The following is a 23,490-nucleotide window of genomic DNA, read 5'->3' as shown; positions in this document are numbered from 1 at the left end:
TTCAGGAGTTTTGGCAATATGGAATTGAGAAAGCTGAGGTGCTGGCAGCAGAGACAGACAGACATGTCTGTCGGATAAGTGAAAGTTTCCAGAGGCCAATCCTGGTTTGGAGAAAAGCAAGATTTCCGAGATCAGAAAGAGACAAAAAAACTGACTGAGCAAAGCATAATGCAAATTGCTAATGTTTTTCTTTCCCAAGGAGGTGCTCTCATAATTAAGAGTACCGTGCTGATGGTGATCCTAGGCTGCCATTTCGTCCTAGGAGATCGAAAGCACATTCTCATGAACAATAAGGGGTTAATGAGAACACAAGGCCCAAGCATGTTAATGTTTGGAGAAAAAGGTACAGATCCTTTTGCACTTCCCTCCGATTGGCCCGACTGGACCGAACAGGGAAGGAGGAAAAGATCACTCCTGCAAGGTGGGAACAAGTTTCAAGGCACAATGTTGGTGAAAGGTATAAAGGGTCAAGTGTGCTGGAATTGTGAGGTTAACGGCAGCTTAAATCTGCTCTGGAATGTCACACTCCCGGAACCAACGCACCGATCCAAAGTCTTGTTAAAAAGGTACATTGCAGTACAATGGGTACATGCAAAAGGTGGAGTGTGTTGTTCAGGATTACCTTGTCTTGGTTCTCTGGAGTGACATAGTTCTAGATTGGAGAGGAACGAGCAGTAAGCGTCACTTCTCCTCCAGGAGAGAAGCAGGGGACATTATCACATTCTGGAGCAACCAACAGAGGGTGTCTCTAAGACAACTATACACATGTAAAGGCTGGAAAGCAGAAGGGTTTTGGTTCTTGGAACAAGAAGTAAAAATCGAGATCCAGCCACATTTTCAAGTGACAAAGAGGGTGGGGAGAGCGATCCCAAGGAAGGGAGAGTCAACACAGGTAACATCATCCTCACTACATTGGTCACAATATGAGACAATACTAGACAGTCCATATTCAGCCACTTATCCTCACTCTAGATGGGTAAGTGAGGGGGTACTCTTAATTGAAAGATCTCAGAGAGTACATTCTTCCCGACCTAAAGTACGCATTTTGCCTCAGGACATAAGGGGGGCAAAGGTCCAATCAGGACAGTTAGGAACATCTTTTGTCATTGAGATGCTAATCAATTTCCCAGAGGAAAGAGTACCAACAGTATTCTTCTGGGGAGGGCCAAAAGGGTTAGCATGGGACGTGAGTTTAATGGATCAGGGAACTTTTTGGAGTAGAGAGGTAGAATCCTGGGATATATCAGGTAGCACCCCGGGGATTCTCTATGATGGAAGGGTGATGGGAATAAAACGAGGGGAGTTTAAGAATAGCGCCCTTAGTCCGGGAGGATGAAGGACCATGGACATACGTTTTTTGTATCCCACAGTCCCTAGAGTTTAAAGGTCCAAATAGATCTTGCATAATGAAAAGGGGAACCATGACAGTAAAAGTGGGGGTTCCCATGACCCCTAAAGCTCAGGAAGTCACCCTGCCAGTGACTACCCAGGAACCCCACCTACCGTCATGTGATACACATCAAGTTGTAAAAAGTGGCCCTTTTCAGTTAAATCAACTGAGGGCGACTCCAGTCATCATGGAGGCCCAGCTTCAATTGATCACTTGGCAGATTAAATTAGAAGAGTGGGTAATATCTAATATCAACCCTAACTACAGCACTGTCGCTGCCACCCTGGTACAGGCTTTTATGTCATGGGCACATTCCACAGGGAATAGTGTAGCCAGAAGAAAGTCCCGGGATTTAGCAGATACAATCTTGGGAGGCATGGGCGCTGGGATGGAGGTAGCAAACAGTGTAGACATAGAAGGTATGACAGAGGTCATTCAACAATTAGGCACATTGGGACAACAGAATGTGGGTACCTAACATCATCTGAACTTGGTTTTGGAACAGTTAATGCACAACACATAAAGTTCAGGGGTACACTCAAAGGCACATTCAAATAATTCTTCAGAAGATGATTGCACATGCTAGGGGTACGGCATGGGAAACAGCATGCCTGTCTATGCAGACCGAGTTAACCACGGATTTTAAGATAATGGCTCAAGCCTTATCAGAAGGTAAAACTCTTTTACAACTGAGACTTGACAAGAAGAGATTTATCGATTTTCCTGGGGAAGGATATTTTGCATGGAGGCACCGAGATGTCTGGGTAAATAGGTGGAAGGGGTGCAACAATTCTTTATGCACCGCTACTTCCCTAGTTCCTACAGATGGAAAAAACCCAGGTAGTTTTTCCAGTAGTATCACTGGGGACACCTGTTTCATCCACACATGTCTTACACCATGACCTGAGAGGTGAACATTTTTTGGTGCTAGACGGAGAGATGAAACAAGTAGATTTGTCATCATGCTGGCAATTTTCAGAGAAGTACCTGTGTTTGCTGGGGTAAGTCAGATTTAGTGAGTAAGCATGCTGGCTCAATAAAAGAATGCGCGGCTGCCATTCAAAAGATCCATCCAAAAGCCAGACCAAAATCTCCGGTGGCTGAAGGAAAAGTTTGTTTTTTAAACATGATGTCTACTGACACATTCATGGTACATTTTCATAATTGTTCCGACAAGGTTGATCTTCCAAGGGGAACTTATTGTGTGAGTGGAGATCTCATATGGATCCAGTCATCAAGGTTTGACAAAGTGATTCCTCAAATTGTTAAGAGAACTCCAAAGTGTAACGCTCCCCAGGAAGTGTCTATCCTGAGAGATAAAACACCATGATGACAAACGGGTACAGGTTTTGACACAAGACCACACTTTCTTACAACGGTTAAACAAACAGAACACTAAACTAGAGGTGATATTTCACCATGATCAAGGGGATCTTAAAGAGGTTGAACACAAATATAATCAGGTGAGTTCCAGTTTGACCTGGTGGAGAAGGTTTCTGGCGATGTTCCAGGGACACTCGGATTGGGCCTCTGCAGTTCAAAGCTTCTTTCTGCACCCACTGGTTGTAATGATGGGGATGACAATCTTGGGCATCATTACACAGGTGAGTTTGTGTGTGAAATTACGCAAACAAATTAACATGGTTAAGAGATTGGTGTCCGATAAACAATCTCATAAGCCAATATTTCCAAGCTAAGCAATATACAAGGTGAGGTGCCTAGCTTTCAGCAGTACCTATGAGGATGGAGCTAATAGTATAAAGGTGGTTTTCTAGAAGACCCCTAGCACTGGGTACAAACAAGTTTCACTTTTCCATAGTCAAGTGGAGTATGTAAGGGATACGCCTGTGATGAGAATGCTGAGCGGAGAATGGGATGAGGGCTTAAAAGAAGGGCATTCCCAGAGAGACAAGAGATCTTGCTCTCCCTCCCAGGGGCATTCACCTAGAGCAGAGATTGTGTTTGGAAACGAGCATGGAAGGGTGAAACATAAAAAAAAACAGGCTCATGGGTACTGTCTGAACCAGTACAAGGAATCTGCAGATCAAGCCTTTTCAGGGGGGACTGTTAGAATTTAAGTAATATATGCTTGAATTCGTAGGCCTCAGTTACTTTGACTGAGGTTAGTTAAAAGACTTGATTTGCAAAGTATACCTTTAAAGAGGATTTCTAGAAGCACTGAAACAGTGTGATTCAGACACAAGGCTACGATGTACAGACAGAGAGGCAGTCTTGTTCTGTAAACATCGAGTGTTTTCATATTCCCTAAAGGTAAACAATGTTCTTTTTAGATTAAGAGCCAGGTCCCTGGAACATGGAATTTTCCAAGCCATGCGCAGTAAAGACTGTGCTTGTCATGATACCACGGAGTCTACTCTATTTGTAATGTCTTGTCATCTTATCTAACTGTATGCTGTATATAGGCCTAAGTGCGTAGTATAGATGTAACATAAGAGAAAGCCTGGTGTCATTCAAAAGGAATGGACCAAGATCATGGAACGCAAAGAGGACTTACTACAGACCAATTGCTTCGCTGAGGAGTAATGAACATGTAGAGAAAAGCATCTGTATATCGGTTTACTGAATTAACTCCTGAAACTTTGACGACGTCTAAGAAGTTCTATCTACTATGCGGTTGCTGTGATGAGAGTCAAGTTATCACACTTCCTGTGATATGATGCCGAACGAAGGTGTAGTGTTGTTGCCAATAGCAACCAACTTATAGATTCTTACACTTTTTACTTTTTTTTAGTCTTTTTTAGCAATTTGGTTTTCTAATGCATCTTGCCACTTTAAAGATAACCTGAACTGAAAATTAAAAGTCAAAAACAAACACGTCATACTTACCTCCTGTGTAGTCTACTCATCAATCTCTTTCTCCTCTCCTGAGTCCTGTTTGTCCACTGATCAATGGAATTCTCTGTCCTCCATTTTGAAAATGGCCATTACCCCATAACAGCTTCCTGCTCAGCACTCTGTTAAACTGTAATATCGCCCACTTGAGCCATTGGGAAACATGGACATTACCTTGCACATTCAGTTGTAACTGACAGGTGCTGATATATAACTGACAGCAACTGGTATATTTCAGTTCTGACAAAATATTGTCAGAACTGGAAGGGATCACTGTAAGAAGAAAATGGGGAGCTTCTGAGAGGAACTGATGGTAAGGTAAGTATGTAATATTCATTTGCAGTTACATCATGTATTCATTTTAAATAATTTTACTTGCTTCAGGTTCCCTTTAAGGCACAAGCATGACACATGACATGCAAACAGTTAAATAGTGCTTGTAAGCAGGCTATAAATCTGTTCCCATAAGGGCCCGTTTCCACTATCGCGAATCAGCATGCGTTGCCCGCATGCAGATTCGCACAGCCAATACAAGTGAATGGGACTGTTTCCACTTGTCAGTTTTGCTGTGCGTTTTTCTGTGCAGGATTTTTCTGCACGGCAGAGCCCTCAGAATTCGCTTGCGTGTGTAATGCAGACGAATCGCACGCAATGTATTTAATAGGTAAATCGCATGCGTTTTCCCCATGCGTTTTTTGCCGCGAATTCGCATAGGTACCCATGTTAATTAACACAGGCAGTGACATGGTTAAAATCGCATTACCCTAACCTATGCGAAATCGCATGCGAAAACGCGGCGAAAAACGCATGCGGATTCGCACCCGCATGCGATTTCGCCTGTGGTGATTAGCCGGCGACTCCGCAACGCAATAGTGGAAACGGGCCCTTATAGATCCAGAGTGTGTGCGTTTGTCCTTAGGCAGAATCTGGCTAAGGTAGCAGCCTGGGAACCAACTAGATTACAGGAACTGCAGAGATTCTAATTTTCCCTGTTAAAGCCCACCCTTTTACTCTATAAATCATCCGTGTAAGCCAATGTCTCATGGATTGGGGCTTATTCTCCTCTATCATACTGTCTACAAAGCTCTGAACTCCACCATTTATTTCACAATTACCAAACGAAACAAAAAGAAACATTTTACTTTACAATACTGAAAACGTAAACATGTAAAAACACCATTCATACTCCTTATAGTGAACCTTTCATTTTTCCCCATGCAATTACCTAAAGTCAGATTATTGGAACAAAGCATGGCTGTACTACTGTCAAGGAATCCAATCTGCTTATTTACAGAAATACCTTATATACTCGCATACAAGCCAAATTTTTGACCCCCAAAAAGGGGGTCAAAAGTTGGGGGGGTCGGCTTGTATGCGAGTCTTTCCTGGTGGTCCGCGGCCCCCGCTCCCCCCTCCCCTGCTATTACTTGTTTAGGCAGCGGCTTCCTCTTCCCTGGCGCTTCCTGTTCCCCGCACTCATGCGTGTATGAAGTGATCACAGCAGCGCACCCGGCGCTGCTGCTGGGACGATGCAGGGAGCAGGAAAGAGCGGTTCCCCTGGTAACGGCGATACAGATTGCTGCTACAGGGAGCTCTTTCCTGCCCCCTGCATCGTCACAGTAGCAGCACCGGGCGAACTGCTGTGATCACTTCATATGCGCATGAGAGCGGGGAAGAGGAAGCGCCGGGGAAGAGGAAGCCTCTGCCTAAACAGGTAATAGCAGCGGGGGGAGCGGGGAGCCATACTGGCCACTACCTACCTATACTGGGCACTATACTGGCCACTACCTACCTATACTGGGCACTATACTAGCTATACTGGGCACTATACTAGCTATACTGGGCACTATACTAGCTATACTGGGGCACTACCTACCTATACTGGGGCACTATACTAGCTAAACTGGGCACTTTACTAGCTATACTGGGCACTATACTAGCTATACTGGGCACTATACTAGCTATACTGGGCACTATACTAGCTATACTGGGGCACTATACTAGCTATACTGGGGCACTATACTAGCTATACTGGGGCACTATACTAGCTATACTGGGGCACTATACTAGCTATACTGGGGCACTATACTAGCTATACTGGGGCACTATACTAGCTATACTGGGGCACTATACTAGCTATACTGGGGCACTATACTAGCTATACTGGGGCACTATACTAGCTATACTGGGGCACTATACTAGCTATACTGGGGCACTATACTAGCTATACTGGGCACTATACTAGCTATACTGGGGCACTACCTACCTATACTGGGGCACTATACTAGCTAAACTGGGCACTTTACTAGCTATACTGGGCACTATACTAGCTATACTGGGCACTATACTAGCTATACTGGGCACTATACTAGCTATACTGGGGCACTATACTAGCTATACTGGGGCACTATACTAGCTATACTGGGGCACTATACTAGCTATACTGGGCACTATACTAGCTATACTGGGCACTATACTAGCTATACTGGGGCACTATACTAGCTATACTGGGGCACTATACTAGCTATACTGGGGCACTATACTAGCTATACTGGGGCACTATACTAGCTATACTGGGGCACTATACTAGCTATACTGGGGCACTATACTAGCTAAACTGGGCACTTTACTAGCTATACTGGGCACTATACTAGCTATACTGGGCACTATACTAGCTATACTGGGCACTATACTAGCTATACTGGGGCACTATACTAGCTATACTGGGGCACTATACTAGCTATACTGGGGCACTATACTAGCTATACTGGGGCACTATACTAGCTATACTGGGGCACTATACTAGCTATACTGGGGCACTATACTAGCTATACTGGGGCACTATACTAGCTATACTGGGGCACTATACTAGCTATACTGGGGCACTATACTAGCTATACTGGGGCACTATACTACCTATACTGGGCACTATACTACCTATACTGGGCACTATACTACCTATACTGGGCACTATACTACCTATACTGGGCACTGGGCACTATACTACCTATACTGGGCACTATACTACCTATACTGGGCACTATACTACCTATACTGGGGCACTACCTACCAATACTGGGGCACTTTACTAGCTATACTGGGCACTATACTAGCTATACTGGGCACTATACTAGCTATACTGAACACTACCTACCTATACTGGGCACTATACTGACTATACTGGGCACTATACTAGCTATACTGGGGCACTACCTACCCATACTGGGCAATACCTACATACTGGGCACTATACTAGCTATACTGGGGCACTACCTACCCATACTGGGCACTATACTCGCTATACTGGGACACACTGGGGGGGATCACGCAGCCTGCACCAATCCAGCATTTCCTACCCCCGGCTTATATGGGGGTCAATCATTTTTCCCTGGTTTTTCAGGTAAAAGTTGGGGGGGGGGGGGGGGGTGTCGGCTTATATGCGGGTCGGCTTATATGCAAGTATATACGGTATGCTTATAAATAGAAAAACAAGTGGACAACAAACAAAAAACAAAGCACTTTTTTTGTCTTGCAAAGTTAGATAAATAGCAAACCTGTGCACTGCAACAAAAAAAAATTGCTCCAACAATACACCCAAATAAAAAATAAATATAGATAGATAGATATAGAAGGTTTAAGCATTATTGGCACACATTACAATAAAAACAATAAGCACAAAAATAACATCTAAATCCTCCCAAAACTGACAATACAATAGAACAGCACTAAAATAATGTCACCTGTGGCTAGATCAACCAGTGAACAGTATAACAAGCATTAAACAACCTGCTGTGGAAGTGATTCAGAACAACCTGGGTCAGATCCTGATGAAGTGGATTTACTCCTCAGAATGTGTGGCCCTCCATTATCCTAGGCTGCTGTGACAATCCAGCCCCGCGATCCCGTCGAGATCTGCTCCCAATAGCGTACGCAGGGAGTACGGGCGCAGACGGACAACGAGACCGGTTGCTGGATCGTCAGAGGTTGAAGAAAGAAAAGGCCACAGAGCGTGCCAATCCTGTCTAATCTGCTCCCGTTAGCATACGCAGGAAGTACGGTGAACAGACTGACAAAGATTGGTCGCGCAGCTGCCGACAATATGTAATGGGACAAACATCCACCAATCCCGTATTACTAGGCCACTGTTGCCATGCAGGTCTCATGCACTAGAGACTGCTGGAGGCAAATTCACTGTGTGCGTAGTAAACAGTTAAGATCGGTTGGAGGTGCCCATTCATGTACAATTCTGATTGTATATACACAATCGGTAAACTAAAAATATCGATTTCGCGCTGGAAATCGGGTAAATACACTGCCACCACTGTCTGATTGGATGAACGGAGCAGAAAGTCTCCAACTAGGGCGAAGAGACCCCAACGCTATCATAATACGGTAGCCAGCCCAATCACGTTCAACACGCTCCAGTCACCGTTCGGGGAATAGTCACTTCCGACGGCTTAAAGACTGTGAGCAATGTGACGTTAAAGAAAGGTTACTGGGTCCCTATATGATGCAATCTCGAATTGTATTTACAATTGAGAAACGAAAGTTATCGATTTCACACAGGAAATCTGGTACTAGCTAATCCTAAAAGGAAGAAACGTTTATTTACAACCTAGCTAGCAAATCAACAAGTTATAAGCAAGTAATAACACAATGCGGTAGTATGACTGACTCTTCAGAGGGCAGATTTGTTATAGCAGCAATCAGATGACCAGAAAAGGCACACGACTGAACGATAAAAAATCGTTAGTTTATTTCTAAACTACATACACACAGCTTATTTTAGAACAGATTGATTTGACAGAGAGAAGAGAAGAAAAGAAACAGAATGTCTTAATATACAGTTCGAATACCCTTATCGGTAGTCCATGCGGCAATCGCAAGTCTTTGGCGAAAGTCCCAAAATGGCGGTTGCCATGCGGCCAACAGGCCTTTGTTAGAAATAGTTCCAAGATGGAGGTTTTGGTCCGTGTCTTTGCGGGCTGCCAGGATGTTACTAGGCTTCAGATTGAAGGTAAAGGACCTGGACTTTTGGGTCATGTCAGTTTTGTTCCTCACTGTAGGTGGGGGGAGTTATGACACATACAAGTCCAGCCTTGTGCAATTTGAATAAAGCAGTGCCCCCTTAGGCAGGGAGAGGTTTGGGCCACTTCATATTTTGCCCGCTCTCAGCATGCCCATGGGTAATATCAAGAACCCGAATAAATATCCATAATCAGCACAAGTGTGTGCATCTGCTAATACCAAACTTGGGGGGTTTAGAGTGAACGGTGACCCCAAAATGTATATCTCTGCTTTGGCAGGGCTTACCGTTAATTCGGAAGAATCCACTTGTGTGGTTTGTTCCGAATTTCATAATAAGCGGGTTGTAAAGGCTGTTGCCTATTTGGAAAGTCATCTTTATGACAAAAGAGGGATTTAATATTTGTGAGATCACAGAAAGGTTTTCCTAACTGTCAGTGAGAAAGCCAGCTGTTGTCTCTAAGTGGCTTCTGCAAGAGGTTAGCAGGACCTCCTATGGCTAGATCTCTGGCTGTTCCTTTCATGTAGGGACTCTGAATCAATGCCTTTTGGCTGTTCTGGCCGAGGTGGCAAAAATACAGACAGAATTCTCCTAGAAGCTTGGTTTTTACAATTTAGGCCAAGCACATCTCTGGCTTCATCTGATGGATGAGCCATAAACTTTCTAGGGGGTCACATAAGGCCAGGAAACACCCGGTCCCATGTACAGTAGGTGCAAGGTTTTGTAATTAGAAGCTACCAGAGAGCCAGGGTTTGCTACATTTGACCAGGGAGAGGAACTGTTAACCCCTGGCTTCCCTGATCTTTTTGTAAATTAAGCCTTTCCCTATCTGTCACTTTTTAATAGTGGCGACAGGGAATATTTTATAAGGCTCTAACTACTTTTTTAGGACGAATAAACGTTGATTCGTCACAGCCGCCATCCTGCTTACATCCACATCTGGTGGTAAGGTTGCTAGTGCAGGGCTTATATTACACATCCTTGCTGCCTTTTACTCTCCACCTCACTGTAATATATTTTAAGGGATCTTACTCCTCCAGTCCTTTAAATAAGCGGACAGGTTCATTACAGAGACTTTAGCCTCCTTCCCCACTGGTATCCCAATTATTTTAGTAAACATGTATTCTTTCACTGAGCCATCATATTTGGTAGTGTGTGCGTGTCTATTTGAAAATTTTTGAAACCTTTAAAAAAATTTTTTTTTTTTTTAAATAAATGTGACCTAAAAACACATTCTGATTTAAATCAATTTTCAATGGTGTAAGAATTTGTAGCTCCTTGAATGGGCTGGTTGGACGCATACCATACTTTTCGCTGTATAAGACGCTCCGGAACATAAGACGCACCTAGGTTTGGCGCGCTCTACTGTTCGAACTTCCCCTTCTCACAGGACAGGACAAGAAGTAAAGAGAAGATAAGGACAACCAGCTGGAGAAAGGGACAGCACGGACCTGGGGACTAGCGGCAGAACAGGTGATGTATTACTGGTGGTGGGGGGGAGCAGGAGTGACCTGAGGCAGGCCGCAGCTCCACAGATTGTGAATCGATTTTATGCTGAAATCGATTCAAAATTTGTGTGCAGTGTATGGGCAGCCATTAGATCCCTCTCTGATCAGATTCGATCACAGAGGGATCTATCTGTTGGCAATCGACCAGTGTTTGGCTGCCTTTAGACTGCCACAGACATCTATAGGCATTTTTGTGTTTCCAGATGTCTATAGGCATTTTAGTACAAAACTACTTCCGCCCCTTGTAGACGTCAATAGGTATTTTTGGGTTTCCCCATATTCCTTTGCCACAGATATCTAAAGGCCAATATTGCAATATCAATTTAGTTGAAATATGCTAGGAATTCCAAGTTGATGCAGATTATGCAAATATTATTGCAAATCTATGCAGCTTGAAAATGGACTAATCAAATGCTTTCACTGTAAGATTTGATCGGTCCATTTACATTTCAGACTTTCATAATAATTAGCATAGTTCTGTATCATAATAATTAGCAGAGTTCTCAATCATCAAAATGTATTTGCACCTCAGTAACGATCCCTGCTGACTAATGTGGACTTTGGAACATGTAGATCTGGGCATTTAATAAACGCAATTCTAACAGTCTTGGTTTGATAGACAGCGTTCAGCGTTGTTATACAGTCCACCACCATGAACCCAGCGAAGGATTGAACTCACCCAGCCTGTATGACCACTGCTAGATTGGTCAGATATCGCTCAATGTATGGCCCACAACGGGCTCCTTAGGTTATCACCTTTCCTTCAATCTGGCGTGCAGGTGTTAAGTGGAATCTTCAATCAATATAAAACCTCATAGGAGAGAAGGCAAAAGGTAGAGTATTACGGGCTCTCCCCCGTTGCCTCTCAGGTAGGCGTCTTGGTTTGCCATGCTCTCGCCGCCTCGCCAATCACTTCCTGAGCCTCAGAAAGTTATCGGAGAGGTGGAGGAGCAAGGTAAACCAAGACGCCTACCCGGGAGGCAATGGGGGAGAGCCCGTAATACTCTATGCCTTCTGAATCTACCCACCTATATGTGAGTGCATTTTAAAGAGGAACTCCAGCCTAAACAAACATACTGTCATTAAGTTACAATATTTATGTTAATTTAGATAGGTAATATAATCTCTTACCCACCCTGTTTTAAAAGAACAGGCAAAGGTTTGATTTCATGATGGCAGCCATCTTTTTGGTTGAAAGGAGGTGACAGGGAGCATGAGACACAGTTCCAACTGTCCTGTGTCCTGATTACCTCTCCCAGTTGCTAGGCAACGTGAACAACAACATAGGAAATCCAATCATGCTCTGCACAGCATCAGGGGAAAAAAGCCCGGGCTTTTTTTTCTTTGATGGGTGGAGCTTTGATAAAAATGCAGCTAAAAATGATGCTTTGGTAAGAAAAACAAAGTTCTGTTGCTGTGAAACTGTTAAAGAAACACCAAGCCTTTTCAGTTCTGCTGAGTAGATTTTTAGTCCGGAGGTTCACTTTAATAATAAACAAGTGTTTCATCCAAAACAGAAATTATGCTATGCGAGCCATCTCTACTATTAAGTTTTATATTGATTGAAGATTCCACTTAACACCTGCATGCCAGATTGAAGGAAAGGTGACAACCTAAGGAGCCCGTTGCGGGACATACATTGAGCGATATCTGACCAATCTAGCAGTGGTCATAAAGGCTGGGTGAGTTCAATCCCTCACTGGGTGCAGGATGGTGGACTGTATAACAACGCTGAGCGTTGTCTATCAAACCAAGAACACTGAAAGGCTTGCCATAGCCATCATAGAGCGCGCATGTTTACAGACTTCTTTAGGACAATATTGGACTAATTTTTTCTTCTTTTTTTTATCCAGTTATCTATATTCTTAGGACTGTGATTACTAGTTGGAAGCAAACTATTGCAGCACTCAAAATAATCTGTACAATTCAAATAGTGTGTAGCTGGCATTGGCTTGTAGCTTTTTTTTTTTTTTTAAATTTGCAGGCAGTCTAAGGCTTCTTGCACACAGGGACGTTACAGGCGCACGTTAGTGCAGCCTGTAACGCTCCCCCAACGCACAGCAATGTAACACAAGTGGGCTGTTCACACTGCCCACGTTGCGTTACATTGTAACGCAGCAAAGTGCTGCATGCTGTGCGTTCTCCGCGGCTAAGCCGCGTTAGACTGTTTGCACATGCTCAGTCATGTTGGGGAGGAGGGGAGAGCGGCCGGGCACATGGCTAATTAATATTTACTGCACTCAGTGACGTGCAGTGTTTACTTCCTGGAGCGGCCGCCCTGTGCGGCGATTGGCCGGGCGGGACCACGTGATACCACATGCGTCCAAGAGTAGGCATCACGGATGCCAGAGTGAGCTGCACAACGCGGCTCACTCCGACGTCCACACCAGAGATCACCAGACGTTGCGTTAGGGGCACGTTATGTGCCCTATAACGTCCCCTAAACGCAACGTCCTGGTGTGTAACTAGCCTTAGGGTTAAATTAAAAAATGAACAAACAAACTGGTAAAAGAAAAAAAAAAAGAACAATAAACTCTTAAGATAGTCTCACTGGCAAGCCCAGTAATAGTTTATTATAAAAAGCCAGCATACATAATTCCAGACCTTCAAATGATTCCTTATACTGGACGATGTTTGGATGCTTCATGTTTGCCAATACAGCAACCTCTCTCCTGGATTCCTCCCTCTCTTTGTTAGACATCTGGAAGAAACACACAGTTTGCGGATCAATACAGGAAGTACATCATGGATGTAACCAGCATACAAAATCCATAACTGGCCAGAAAACAAACATTAACTGTAAACAGATTCTGAAAAATAACTTCCTTTCAAATTGTCTCTAATGACAGCCTTAGAAATAACACAACAACATCCTGTCTCATTTAGAATAAGGAGGCCTGATGCAATTCCAACGACTGGCAGTATTAAGGGTTGGACACTTTTTAAACTCGAGTCATTTGGAAATACCATGACATGATTAGCACTGCACTGCCAAACAAAAATGCAGGCAGCCAGCACACTTTTGATTTCATTTTGTTTTGTTCCAAACTGGCTATTCATTTTGATTTGTTCCACACTGGCTATCAATTTGATTTGTTCTACACTGGCTATTAAATTCATTGGGCTGTTCTGGAATTGAATAATTTGCTGATGCGTTTTTTTTTTGTTTTTTTTTAAAGAAAAAAAATAATAAATCGGACTACCTTATGCTTTTCTTCTGCACAAACGAATGAAAAAAAAATTGCGAACGGAAAATGCGATCCCAGGGTGCCAAAAACCCAGAAAACACCTGCAAAATCGAAAGGACACGTGTGCCCCCTGCATAACCCGTCTAGCAATGCTAGAAATAACTTTTTTCTTCTATGAAGTTAAAGGACCACTGTTAAAAAAAACCCGTAAAATTTAAAATACATGTAAACACATACAAATAAGAAGTACATTTCTCCCAGAGTAAAATGATCCACAAATTACTTTTCTCCTATGTTGCTGTCACTTACAGTAAGTAGTAGAAGTCTGACAAAACTGACAGGTTTTGGGCTAGTCCATCTCTTCATGGGGGATTCTCAGCATGGCCTATATTAATTATAAAGACACTCTATACAAAGATGCTGGCCAGCCTCCCTGCTTGCTGCACACTATTTTGGCAGTTAGACTTCCATTCATTACGTGCTTTTGAAAATAGCAGAAACCCCCATATAGAGATGGGCTAGTCAGATTTCTATTACCTACTGTAAGTGACAGCAACATAGGAGAAAATTAATTTATGGCTTATTTTACTCTAGAAGAAATGTACTTCTTATTTGTATGTTTATATGTACTGTATATAAAGTGTTATGATTTTCGCAATAGTGTTCATTTAATTACATCCGATTCAGTCAGTATTAAGGTGCCCATTAACTATACAATTTTTAGCGAATAATCCTATTTTCAATCAGATTATACCATTGGTGCCCAATACGTCGATCGCAATCTACCGATAGATCGCAACCGAATGCTGAGTAGATCACGACCGCCTGGCTGCGTCCTGTCAATCTGAAGCCACGCAGCCGCGGCTGTCAGATTTTGCTGCGTTAGCAGCATCAGTGACAAGATAGGAGAGGCGCGGCTAAAGGGGAGGCGTGGCTGAAGGGGAGAGGAGACAGGTCTCCTCCCCTCCAGGGTGTGTGACTCACACAGAATCTCCTCCCCTCCAGGCTGTCTGCATGCGCCGCATCTACTCCCCTGCAGGCTGCCAGGCAAGTGAGAGAAATGTGGGCAAATAGCTTCAGGAGGATTCTGAAGCTATTTGCTATGTTTGAAGGGGGGAGGCTTGAACTTCTGGGATAGGGAATGTAGGGGAGATGGCTTGTTGAATTATGTTCACGACATGTAAGGGAGAAGGCTTCTGCTGCTGCTATTCGCTAGGCTTGGGAAGTGGGGGGGGGGGGGGGGGGGGGAGAAGAATCCTTATGTATGCTGGGGGATGGGGGAGGCAGGGGCAGGTAGATCTCGTGGACTCTGCAAGTTGTAAAGTAGCTTGCGAACCAACAAAGTGTGGGCACCCCTGGATTATACAGATTACATTGTATGAAAACAGAGAGGCTGGTGGGCCCAATTAATCCTGAATGTTTGCACTATCAACCGTTTCCATAGCCTCCCTGGCAGTATGGATGAGCCAACTTGTCCAGGGGAAAAAAAAGCTAAAACCGGTATGGATGAGTCAGGCTCATCCAGCAATTCTAAGGTAGTGTTCCATTTTTTTGCATTAAAATGTACTTTTGTATGCAAATTTCCATATGCTCTGGAAACCTGCATGCGAAAATTTACACATGAACCCAAATTTTTATGCGAAAAACTGCACATATTCTGAAGAGTGGGTAAACTGTGGCCTGGCAGGAAGGGAAAATTAAATGTATTTTTGACATGATTTTGTGTTTGAAACTTACTACACTCGAAATGTATACTAGACCCTTGCTTGACATCTTTTGCTAAGTTACGGGCAAAAATCATGAAAAATAACTGGATTACTTTTTGCACAGAAATCCTGCAAAAATTTAACGCCAAGGAGGTTGATCGGTGTGACAATACGATTGGTTGGTTAGTGTACCGGTTAAAGAGAGTCTGAAGCAAGAATAGATCTCGCTTCAGACCTCATAGCTAGCAGGGGCATGCGTGCCCCTGCTAAAACGCCGCTATAGCGCGGCTTAACGGGGGTCCCTGTCCCCCCAAACCCCCTCCGTGCAGCGGGGGAGCGCTTCCTGGTTGGGGCAGGGCTAACCGCCGCAGCCCTGCCCCATGCGCGTCTGTCAGACGCGTATCTCCGCCTCTCCCCCACCCCTCTCAGTCTTCCTTCACTGAGAGGGGCGGGGGAGAGGCGGCGATGCGCCGCTGATAGACGCGACTGGAGGCAGGGCTGCAGCCGTTAGCCCTGCCTCCAGGAAGAAGAATACGAGCGACCATTTTCCGACCAACTTTTGCGGGGGGTGGGTTGGGGGTGAAGGGACCCCCGTTAAGCCGCGGGATAGCGGCGTTTTAGCAGGGGCACACGTGCCCCTGCTATATATAAGACCTGAAGCGAGATTTAGTCTCGCTTCAGTGTCTCTTTAAGGGCTCTGCCTCTGACACAGGGTTCGAATTTCAGCTCCTCCTGCTCAGTAAGCGAGCACCTATTCAGTAAGGAGACCTCGAGCAAGACTCCTAACACTGCTAATGCCTATAGAGCCCGCCCTAGTGGCTGCAGCTCTGGCGCCTTTAGTCCACCAGGAAAAAAGTGCTATAGAAATGTTCTGTGTCTTGTCTAGCTACAAGGTGAGTGCATAGTTACCAAATTGGGTCACACAGCTCCTCCACGGGCACCTACAAAATGCTATAGATAACTGTATAACATATGTGTCTCTTCTCACTGCACATATATAATTTCCCATACAGTATTCATATTACTTTAGGATCATTTGATTCTATTACACCAGCACTTTAACACACGGTGGCAGTTTATCATGATATGCTTTAAATAAGCGTAATTGGCATATTTGTAGTGGTCCATATTGCTGCTATTCGCTGTTCATCCAAGACCCGGGTCCTGGCTTTTATTGGTGGGAATTTCTTTCCCCCAAAAGCTGCCCAGTAGGCCCAAGGACAATACTTTACAACAGCATGACCATATGGTTGATACCTACTTTTACAAGTGTGGGGCATTCTAGTACTGCACTGTGATTTTCTTGCAATGAATGAAGTCCCTGCCTTTATCTTTAGGAAATCGCAAGTGCACCAAGGAGGACAATAAAAATGCACAGAAAATAATGCTGCTCTGCAAGCAGAATAGTTGAAAATCATGATCAGATTGCAGTGTTTTTGTGATCGTGATTGCAATTTGCAGTGGAAAAATGCTTAGTCCCCTTCAGTCTTCTGATGCACACTGGAGAGCAATAAAAACTATAATTAAAAGGAACCTGAAGTGAGGAAACACACTTCAGGTTTGATACATACCTAAGTAGAGAGAAGGCTCTGCATACCATAGAACCTTTCTGATCCTCGGGCCATTCCAGTTGTTGCTGCGTCGTCCCTGATTAAGGGTTTTCGACCCACTAGGTGGAAAATCTCTTACAGGAGCCTTCTGAACTACTCGTGTCTCTCAATATTTCTAAAGATGACCTCATCTGTATGTTGCATGCTCTGTGCTCATGCATCTATAGTACAGAAATAATCATCTTAGCAACTTCTTAGGGATACTAGAAGTTCTGAAGGGTACCCGATGTGTACCAAAGACCAAGCAGGTTGACTTGCTTTAACCAGGGACAGTACAGAAAACCGCAGGGCTGTGGAGTCGGTCCAAAAATCCACCGACTCCGACTCCTCAGTTTAGGATTCCACCGACTCCGACTCCAACTCCACGACTCCTCTAATTTGCATATTACAATTTTGTTGATTAAAAGTATGTAACATGAAATTCGTCTCATAACTGCCAACGCTTAGGAATTTTACAAGACAACTGAAGTGAGAAGGATATGTAGACTACTATATTTATTCCCTTTAGACTAAAACTAGTCCTTAGTAATAGTACTTGTAAAAGGTACAAACTGGAACAAAGAACATCTATCAGGCCCTAGGCAATGTAAGTGTGGGTACATGTAAGAATGATGTGCAGGCACTCTGCAGGGGAATGAGGAGATTGTAAACAGACAACACCTCTGTGTTCAATGTGCACAGCATTCTCAGTGGATTCCCTGCAGCTCTGTGAGGAGTGCATATGTAGAGTATAGTACTACTGTGTAACAAAGTAAACCTGAGACAGATGAAATTAAAGTTTTATACATACCTGGGGCTTCCTCCAGCCGCCTTCAGGATAATCAGTCCCTCGTTGTCCTCCTCCACCACCTGGATCTTCTGCTATGAGTCCAGGTACTTGAGCCAGTCTGGCGTAGTGCGCATGAACACACTCCACCGCTAGGAGCATACTACACCTGTGCAGCACTATTGCGCAGGTGCAGAATGTTCCTGACTGTGGGAGTGGCATGCGGCCGGACTGCGCTGACTGGCTGAATTACCAGGACTCATAGCAGAAGATCCGGGTGGTGGAGGACAGTGAGGGACTGATTAGCCTGAAGGGGGCTGGAGGAAGCCCCAGGTATGTATAAAACTTTACTTTTCATCCGTCTCAGGTACCCTTTAATTTGTAGTCACCAAACCAAATTTTAATAACATATCAAATTATTTGATTTAATCAGCAAAGGGAGTGCATACATTTGCATAAATCAGCATCAGTGCAGAATTATTTCCATCTCATTGACCATCTCTATTAGTGACACAGCTACACATCAGGCATTATTCTTACAGCATAGATGTTATTTAGTATATATAAGAGATTCCTGTGTACGCATCATATATACAGTCACAATCAGATATGTATATCTGACCTTAAAAATACGGGGACTGCTTTATTGAAGCAGCACAAGTAACTAATTTTGATTGGTTTATTTCATTTTTGTGGACTAAGCACAGCTATTACTGTATATATACATTATTTTTAATGACTATTATCTGAAGAATAGAACATTTTATCATATTTTCTATTTTAATTACAGTTACAAATTTATTAGGAGTCGGAGTCGGAGTCGGTGCATTTTTTCCCCGACTCCGACTCCAGGCACCCAAAATTGCCCGACTCCACGACTCCGACTCCACGACTCCGACTCCACAGCCCTGGAAACCAGGGATTTTATCTGATTGCCATCTGGAGTCGGGAAGTATTTTTTTCGCTTTTGGGGCTAAATGGACCATGCCTTATAAGGGTTTTACGCCTTCCTCTGGATCAACAGGGATATGTGAGGGAGCAGGCTGGTGTTGTACTTTTTTTTCTGGTTGAAATCGATGGACGTTTGTCTTTTTTCAACCCAAATAACTATGTAACCATGATGGGACGGACAGAGGAAAGGGAAGGCTCCATGGCATACATGTCAAACTCCGGCCCGTGGGCCAAATCTGGCCCTCGGAGCCATTAGATCTGGCCCTCAGGTGGTTTCCCCACTTTGCATTATGTTTGGCCCACTTGGGGCCGCCATAGAAGCTATATTGGAGGGTAAGCCCTAGATCACCAGAGAAGCCAAATAGGGAGGGTGAAAGCACTTGATACCATGGAACTGTGTAGTAAAGGGAGGGGGCCACCAGACACCAAGGAACTGTATAGTGAAAGTAAAGGGCCACTCGACACCAGGACACCATATGGGGGGGGGGGGGGGAGGAATACTAAACATCAATAAATTGTATAGGGGAGGGAGAACCACTAAACACCAGGGAACTGTATAGATGAGGGAGGAGGGCAACTAGACACCAGGGAACTGTATAGGGAATGGAGGGGGGCTATTAGACCAGGGAATTTTATAAGGGAGAGAGGTGGCCACTAGGCATTGAGGTTGGCCCGCGACTTGGTCCCAGAGCTCAGTTTTGGCCCACTTTGTATTTGAGTTTGATACCCCTGCTCTATGGTATCCAGAGCCTTCCCTCAACTTAGGTCAGTATCAAACCTAAATTGAGTTTTCTTACTTCAGATTTGCATTACTTGTGTAAGTACAATTATCCTCTGTTATGGGAATCCAGAAACACCAAGACTATGTAAAGAACCAAAAAGCTCCCGGCCCGAGTCTGCTTTAGGGGACCCAGCAAGAAACCTCATAGGGAGATGTCATAAATGTTATTAGGTGGACAGCACTCTCGAACTTTTAAAGTTAACCAGAGAGGATTAAAAGATTTATACATATCTGGTGCTTCCTCCAGCCCCATCCACACGGATCACTTCCACACCGCCATCCTCAGTCTTCTCCAGCTCTGTTACCAGGTTCCGTAACTTCAGCCAGCCGCGGCCAGTCTGAACATGTGCATTGCGCTCTCTCTGGTCGCTGGGAGCTACTGCACAGTACTATTCTCCGCTGAGAGAGACAGAGGGAGCGCAATGCTCTTGCGTCGACTGGCCTAAGTTACGAGACCCGGTACCAAAGAGGGAGAAGACTGAGGACCGCAGCGTGGTAGCAATCCATGCGGATGGGGCTGGAGGAAGCCTCGGGCAGAGCAGTGCTTTTCAGCGCTGCTAGATTTGGGCGCAGCCGGCGCCTCCATAGACTATAATAGGAATCACTCCTATTGCAGCGCTAAGTGAATAACGTCTGCGCTGTCAGAAGACGGAGCCGAGGTAGCTTAAAAACACAATGATTCAGCCTCCAGCAATCGCTGGAAGCCGAATTATTTCATTCCCTCACTATCCATGGCAGCCAGGAGGAGGAATAGTAATTAAATTGGCCTGGACATGTGCAGATGCAGGATTAGCCATATACCAGCTGTATTCAGCGCCCAAGTCTACCTGCGCCGATTTCAAATGTACTCGCCCCCGGGTATGTATAAAACGTTCACTTTTAATCCTCTCTGGTTAACTTCAGGTTCAGGTAGGTTGTGGTAAACTATGCCCACACTATTCGGCCAATCACGACACTTCGTGCTGTAGAGGGTGCTGGGATGGAGAACGGTTCCCTATGAGGTTTCCTGCAGGGTCCCTAAAGTAGACTATCACCAAGCCCCTTACTAAAAATCTGATATAATTAATAACCAACGCATATTCATTTAATTTCACCGGTAAAGTTGAGCTAATCACATGCTTTCGACATCCACTAAATGTATCATTAATTTCAACTTAATTGCACTGATGGAGAGAACAGGCTTCATCTACAGCTCCAGTACAGTAAGAAGAGGTAACGCATGCTGATGTGAGCAGCCTACTTGGAGTGAACAGTATATCGTGTGCTGGGCGCTGGCTGTCAAAGCCTGGAGGGAAGCAAGCACAGGAGGGCCAGACCCACCTTAGAGATGCTGATCTCCTTGATGACAAACTGCTTGCCATCTTCTTTAGATTTCACCAGGATTGCTTTACCAAACGAGCCTTCCCCGATCTTGCTAACTTTGATGTACTTGTTCATGATGGGGACGGGTTACGGCATGACTGATGCAGCGAACAGCTCCGGGCGGCCGGTGACAGAGTATTCCGCACAGCAGATACGCTGGCCCGCTCTGTGATGTTAGTGGTTGCTGGGCAGCAAGCTGCCAGCGTTCGGCGCACACATGACGTCACCCACAGACCTGAGCCTCGCCCCTCTAGCCTGCTAATTGCATTGGCTGTCGCGTAGTGAGGCGCAGTGGCCATGATTGTTCCTGGTGTACAGTAGTGCTATAGTGTATGTGCTGATAATGCAGTTGGCTACACTGTGCAATTATTTTCATTAGATTAGATATTAGATTATATGGAAACTAGAACAGAATCGTGATTCTAATGTAAAAACGATTACAGTTCTATATGTGATGCAATTATTGATCGAGCATTGATTAGTAATGCCTGTTCTTTGTACAGTCAATAGCAGTGAAGGGGATAGCACAAGTGACAGTGGTACCCAAACCTTGGTTTCATATCTTTGTACTGCATTGAGTCCGAAAAGAAAATTGTACTGCACATTACAACCGTGTTGTGTCGCATACAGTGAAGCATACATTTAATGAAAATATGCATTACAGTACTTGTTAACGTGCACATTTGCACCGCATGCGTTACCGCCAAACGTGCATGCATTGCATTACCATGCCGCACTGTGAAGGTCGCTATAGGTGGTGCATTGCCCTGCAGCAAGCCACGTTACCAAGTGGCTGTTATTCTGCAACGCACCACTGTGAACATAGCTTAACCACTTCACCACTGAGGGGTTTTACCCCCTGACCACCAGAGCAATTTTCACCTTTCAGCGCTCCTTCCATTCATTTGTCTAGAACTTTATTATTACTTATCGCAATGACATGAACTATATCTTGTTTTTTCCGCCACCAATTAGGCTTTCTTTAGGTGGGACATTATGCCAAGAATTATTTTATTCTAAATGTGTTTTAATGGGAAAATAGGAAAAAATGTGGGAAAAAATTATTATTTTTCAGTTTTCAGCCATTATAGTTTTTAAATAATGCATGCTACTGTAATTAAAACCCATGAAATGTATTTGCCCTTTTGTCCCGGTTATAAAACCGTTTAAATTATGTCCCTATCACAATGTTTGGCCCCAATATTTTATTTGGAAATAAAGGTGCATTTTTTTCAGTTTTGCGTCCATCCCTAATTACAAGCCCATAGTTTATAAAGTAACAGTGTTGTACCCTCCTGACATAAATATTTAAAAAGTTCAGTCCCTAAGGTAACTATTTATGTATTTTTTTATTGTACATTTTTTTTTTTTTTTTTTAATTACAAAAAAAAAAAAAAAATTGGGAGTGTGGGAGGTAATGGGTAAATTTTTTGTGTAAAAGTAATTTATTTGTATGTGAAAAATGTTTAGGGTGTAGTTTTACTATTTGGCCACAAGATGGCCACAGTAACTTTTTGTTTTAATGCGACCTCCAAGCGTCCTTCCGGACTCTTGGAGGAAGTACTTGGAGGCTGGGTAAGTGTGTTTTTTTTCACAATGATCGCGCTGCTCATCGGAAAGCAGCGGATCATTGCGGGGCTTAGATCAACGAACGGGAATGGATTTTCCCGTTCATTGATCTCCGGGCGGGCGGCGTGTTTACGAGCGGCCGGCGGCGTGTTTACGAGCGGGAGCGCGGGCAGCGGCGGGAGTGCGCAAAGTACGGATTTCTCCGTCCCTGGGGGTTAAAGGATGGAAAAAGGGACGGAGAAATCCGTACGGGCGGGGGTAAAGTGGTTAAAGGTAATGGCAAAGACATGATCAATGTTATGCAAGATTTCTGCAGAAATTATTAATAAATGTTATTTTTTTTATAAAGCGCTAACCTTACGCAGTGCTGTAAAATAGGGGAGACATTACAACATTAAACAATGTTACATAGCAGCATTAGAGTGTTAAATAATGGTACAAAAAATTGTGTTGTAACAATAAACTATGTGCGCAGTTTGCAATGTAGGGATATAGTAGACAAATCACTGATTCCATATGGTGGTGAAAAAAAGCACTAGTGCAAGGTGGTATACTAGTTAAATTATTGATATCAGATGTATAATCAATCAGAGTATGCCTAAGGTCCAAGTGAATAATGCAAGCCATACAATGGCAGAATTTCTCCCGACGTGCTCAAAAGGTAGATCACTCTCTGAATGACATCTGATCAGAGAGGGATCTATTATTTCCACACACTGCAAATCGATTTTTAATCGATTTTAGCACTAAACCTATTAAAAAACAATTACTGCCACTCCC

At 44.0% G+C, this 23,490-nt stretch overlaps 1 protein-coding gene across 4 annotated transcripts in view; it reads right to left on the bottom strand.

The window, feature by feature from the left end:
- The window catches only part of NEK1 (NIMA related kinase 1), a 208,340-nt gene extending 186,982 nt beyond the window's left edge, over positions 1-21,358 (bottom strand). For 3 of the 4 annotated variants that reach the window (XM_068278807.1, XM_068278809.1, XM_068278808.1), the window contains exons 1-2: positions 21,100-21,358; positions 13,382-13,478 (exon numbers count right to left, since the gene is read on the bottom strand). In XM_068278807.1, the coding sequence (XP_068134908.1) occupies positions 13,382-13,478; positions 21,100-21,216 (214 nt within the window). In that variant the 5' untranslated portion in view covers positions 21,217-21,358. Of the gene's footprint in view, positions 1-13,369; positions 13,479-21,099 lie in introns of those variants that run through there. The other variant, XM_068278810.1, reaches the window with a different exon arrangement.
- Positions 21,359-23,490: the final 2,132 nt, after the last annotated feature.

Source organism: Hyperolius riggenbachi, chromosome 1 (assembly GCF_040937935.1).
Source record: "Hyperolius riggenbachi isolate aHypRig1 chromosome 1, aHypRig1.pri, whole genome shotgun sequence".
Classification (NCBI taxonomy): domain Eukaryota; kingdom Metazoa; phylum Chordata; class Amphibia; order Anura; family Hyperoliidae; genus Hyperolius; species Hyperolius riggenbachi.
This window is presented reverse-complemented; position numbering and strand designations above follow the sequence as displayed.